Here is a 4,641-nt window from a genome sequence, read left to right on the forward strand (position 1 = left end):
TGAGAAAGGATTAAGTCGAACGTCGATTATGACTTTTCAATCACGCATAATTAACGCAGATGAGTAGTTGACCGACTACTCCTTAGGGATTACAAGCACCCAAATTCAGATGCTTTCAAGAATACATTACAAGCACCTCAAAACACTTGCTAAGAACTCAAAAGTTGTTGTTTTCCCTTTTCTCAGAGGAAATCAACTTCTTGCCCATGTAAACCCTGGCTTTTGTTTCCTGTACTCTCCTCCTCCTCCCCTAGAGGATGAAGTTGCCTTGCGAGAGCCATTCAATGGGTTCTGAAACCCAATCTGCTCCACCGCGCCGACGGTCTTAAACAGCCTCTTCTTCAAATGCTCCACGAGATTCCGATGAAGTAGCTGACTTCGCATGTCGACCATCGAGCAGTTTCGCGTCAACCTCCGGCTATCTGCGGTGCTTCCCTTTGGAGCACAAGGGGTCCTTGAGGAGGAGGACTCCGGTAGTCCTACTCTGCACTTCTTCTCGAGCTCCCTCGTCAGTGCGGCATCCTCTTTCGCCTCGTGATTGCTCTGGTGGAAGCTCATTTCGCTTTCTTGCTCGTTGCTCGAGGTGTAATTCATGCAAGAATACTTGCCTGAGTGAGTGGAGCTCATGTCGTCGTCATCAGAAAACAAACCACCTGCATAAGGATTCAGATGAGAGTAATTAATAATTAATTAATTCCGTCAAAATCGATCCCGAGTAAGAATCTATAATTAATTATTGTTCGCACCTTGAAACCACCCTCCTCTTTGCCCTGTTCCAAACACAGAGCCTTGGGAGGAAGTCGGCGATGCGATATTGTAAAATGGGTGATTGCAGCCATCCTCAGCATCATCGACATAGTTATAGGCATGGTGAAGGTCATTGCCTCCGCTAGCACTTTCCTTCCAATCCGGCAGCAGAATCGATATCTCCTGAGCTATCATATCAGCAATCTCCAAAGGCTCTCGATCCGTAATCTCGAGCTCCTTCACCATTTCATTCGCCACATTCATCGGTGTATCGCTCACGACATCGAAGGGGAAGTAGATGTTCCTCACTTGGCCTAGCGAAAGCGATCGTGAGCATACATGATCAGTTTTACAAAAGAAGTTCAAGATCTCGCGGCAGCGCAAGCTCCCGAGATTAATTACCTTCTTTGTCAGCAATTTGAACTTTGAGAAAGATCGTATCGCCCTCGGGGTTCATCTTCCCGGTGATACTCATATCCGTTCTCTTGATCGTGCAATCGACAATGTCGTCAACCTGATCAGACGAGTTCAAGTTCTTCTTGTGATCATGCAAAATGGAGTCCTGATCAGCCACGTGAGCAGGAGTGTTCTTCAGTGTCAATGGCAGACCATGATGATCATCCAGTGCAAGAAAAGGATCAAGAAGTAGCTCCTTCGCCGATGATCTGTTCGCCACGTTTTCTAAACACCTACTGATGAATCGCTTCGCCTCTGGATCTTGTATGCGATAGAATGCTTCAGGCAACTTCCCCTACCAAATTAATTAATTAGTTTCAGTCTTAGAAATTCAACTCAAAATCCACAGGTAATTAATTAATTCTCTCACCGAAGTAACTTTCTTGTAGATCTGAGCTGGATTGCAGCACTCACTGTAAGGGCATTCGGCTGTGAGCATCTCAACCATGCACATGCCGTAGGAATAGATATCGACAAGCTCGTTGTACTCTTCCTCGTAAAGCTCCGGCGCCATGAACTCGGGAGTACCGATGACGCTGTGCGCGGGCTGGTGGCGGCGGAGGACTGCAGCCAGGCCGAGATCGCCGATCTTGACTTGTCCGAGATGGCCGTTGACGAAGATGTTGTCGCACTTGATGTCCCTGTGGATCACCGGGGGATCGTGGCCGTGCAAGTAGACGAGACCATGCAGGATTTGGCGCGCCCAGCTCTTGATGGCTCTGATGTCGACTCGTGGATACGTCTGCCGGTACCTGAACGTCGAGCTCGTTTGATTCAATTTAAAACAACACGAAATTCGATATATTATTAGAAATTATTGCATGAATTAGTTGACGTACTCTCGGAGGGTACCGGAGGTGAACATCTCAGTGATGAAGTTGAGAGTCCGGTGCTGGATGTCGACCCACGAGGCGTGGAATCGGATGATGGATTCATGGCTAAGGGAGCTGAGCAGGTGCACCTCCGAGTACATCCGCTGCAGCGCCTCCGGCGACTGCATCACGATGCAGAGCTTGGCCTGGTTCCAGGCCACCTCCGTGCCATTTAACTCATCAAATGCCTTGTATCTGAATTTCTCCGTTAAGATATCTCTTTAGCTTCCCTTCTCTTCTCAAGACAAAATTCTACTTATTTATTTAATTTCTTGCTAAAGATTGAAATTAAATTGTTTTTCTTTTGGAGGATACACAGTCTTGGTGGCTCCTTTCCCGAGCACTTCATCAAACTGTTATCAGGTATATCACACAGAAACATAGATCATGAGAAGTCTGCATGGTTCTCAGTTCCTTCATTATGCAATTCATAAGAAAAACGATTGAATTATACGCTAAGATATATGACAATTAATCAAGTCGATTCCAAGAATTAATTAATAGTTCAGATATACTGCATGCAGACAAATCTCTCAGTACTGCGACAGATTCACGCAGCAAATCGTCTCATATATGTCAAAAAAAATGACGTTGATTCTTTAGAAAATTGCAGAGATGGTTGGCAACTCGCAATTCTCATCATTCAGTATTATTAGATGCTCCACATCGTTTTCTCCATGTGACTTTCCATGGAGAAAAATATGCTTTCTTTCTTTTCTGTAAAGGCATCACGCCCAATAGCTAATTCCATGGAAATGAAGACGATAAAGAAAATAATTACAGCTACAATAATTGAGTTTGAGCATACGTCAACTCAAGGATTCATTAATAACAGGGCATGTTTTTTCCCAATTTACGAAGAGCTCTGCCTCTTTAATTCCCTGAATAATCAAGAACCAACAACGACAGAAGGAATTGTTTCGTATATAATAATAAAAAGAGAGATTGAACTTTATATGATTCATTAAACAAAGAAGCAAAGGGATGAACTTTAATTATTTTAGAAATCAGCATGAGAAAGCTTACGCGTCCATAGCGGCCGGAGGGATCGACCTCCACGTAACCATTACCGGCGGTGAGGCTCCTCTCGGGGCTTCTGCGCTCCCTCTCCCAGCGGCGTGCCTCCAACATGGCGAAGGACGAGGACGGCGGCGGAGTGTCGTGGTTGGGTTCCGGCAGCAAGCGACTCTCATAGGAAGATGATCAACAAGAAGGGAATTGAGAATTTATGGAGAAGAAACAGTCATCGTCGTCATATATAAGTGGAGGAGGATAAGGAATCGAGATGCTTGTTTTCTTCGCCTCTGTGATTGTGTCTGAGAATTTTCTTTGTGCTTGGTCTGGTGAACGCACTGCTTGTGGCGGTGGTTCAAGTGGCGGCTTTTGCAGGCCAACGTCGCGTATATATCCTCTGTTCTGGTCCGTCTACACGCGCACACTTTGAGAATTTATTTATTTTATTTTGTTTGGGGAATTGATGGAATATATATTGTGGCTAGAGATTAGTCAAAGAAATAAATAAATGTGGTTGATTAATTATTCGTAAGGTTTTTTTTTTCTTCTTGTTTTTGATCTAAAAATTAAATGGAAGAAAGTTCTCGCACGTCACATATCGATCGATACGAGAAATTAGAAATTACGAAAAGGTGGAAGCGGAGTTTGCATGTGAAAATCACGGTGCAGAAAATTGTGGTTTTTAAATTTTTTTTATCATCCTATTGCAGTGCTCAAAATAGGGGGGAGTAATAATTAAAAGACCGACGGCGGCCGGAGATGAGGTTTTCCGGCGGTGGCAGACGTACGTCAGTTTGGTGAAAGAACAGGGAAGTGTTTGGGTCAATATTGTTTCCTTGTGCGATTCATCAACATGGTTAGAGTCAGATATTTCAGCTGATGATTAGATTGTTGGCCAGATGTTGCCTTGTGATGAGATGATTTTTTGAGCTTGATTTTGACATTTGTGTGCAAATTGATCTTTGACATTATTAGATGATTAAGCAAGCACACTTATACGGTGATAAGAGGGTCCATCCAAGAGTGGGTCGAAGTAGCAAGAATCGGTTGTTGCGGAGATCAAAGGTAAGCGGTTAAAGTTATAGGGTCGGATGGACCATGAGATTGTAGACTATGGATCAGGCAATGTTAGTCAAGTGGGTCTTCAGTGACGGTCGGACGTGGAAAGTCGATCAGACCGTCCGAACGATCGTTATCCGCAACTTACAATTGAAGTTAAGAGTCAAATACTAAGTTACCCGGCCCACCATCCTTATCGATTGACCCTTAGTGCGCCTCTCCGATAACATGAAAGTCGAGTGAAGAATAAGCCAGTAGTTTCATTCTGTACGACCGAACTAACGATATACTTATCAAATGGTCGTCGGTCGGCCTATAGAGGAACTTAGATACCTGTCATACAGAAACACTTTTGAAAGTTTTTGCCGGAAAGAACAGAGAATATCTCGTCGGTAAATCATCCTTTAGAAGTTTTCAATTTGTCAACTCACAGCGATTTGTGGAAAAGTGTCGGAGGCACTTTATGACCTATCTTTTCTTAGAAAAATTTTGA

At 44.0% G+C, this 4,641-nt stretch overlaps 1 protein-coding gene across 3 annotated transcripts; it reads right to left on the reverse strand.

Annotated features, from left to right (window-relative positions):
• Window positions 1–3,460, reverse strand: LOC121974674 (probable serine/threonine-protein kinase WNK5). Of its 3 annotated transcripts, XM_042525830.1 has the most exons (7): window positions 3,102–3,460; window positions 2,391–2,489; window positions 2,043–2,270; window positions 1,574–1,955; window positions 1,150–1,498; window positions 747–1,061; window positions 1–653 (listed from the first exon to the last, which is right to left on the reverse strand). In XM_042525830.1, the coding sequence occupies exons 3-7, from the start codon at window positions 2,201–2,203 to the stop codon at window positions 193–195; spliced, it is 1,668 nt and encodes a 555-aa protein (XP_042381764.1). In that variant the 5' UTR covers window positions 2,204–2,270; window positions 2,391–2,489; window positions 3,102–3,460; the 3' UTR covers window positions 1–192. The 3 variants fall into 3 exon arrangements, with proteins under 3 accessions (XP_042381764.1, XP_042381763.1, XP_042381762.1); XM_042525829.1 differs by lacking the exon at window positions 2,391–2,489 and having other exon boundaries at window positions 1,150–1,492; XM_042525828.1 differs by lacking the exon at window positions 2,391–2,489.
• Window positions 3,461–4,641: the final 1,181 nt, after the last annotated feature.

Source organism: Zingiber officinale, chromosome 4B (assembly GCF_018446385.1).
Source record: "Zingiber officinale cultivar Zhangliang chromosome 4B, Zo_v1.1, whole genome shotgun sequence".
Taxonomy (NCBI): Eukaryota; Viridiplantae; Streptophyta; class Magnoliopsida; order Zingiberales; family Zingiberaceae; genus Zingiber; species Zingiber officinale.

Coding starts and splice junctions, on each gene's coding strand:
- LOC121974674 (XM_042525828.1), bottom strand. CDS start 3,268: ATGAGAGTCGCTTGCTGCCGGAACCCAACCACGACACTCCGCCGCCGT. Junction 1,062..1,149: donor TCAAATTGCTGACAAAGAAG/GTAATTAATCTC, acceptor CGCTTTCGCTAG/GCCAAGTGAGGAACATCTAC. Junction 654..746: donor AAGAGGAGGGTGGTTTCAAG/GTGCGAACAATA, acceptor ATCCTTATGCAG/GTGGTTTGTTTTCTGATGAC.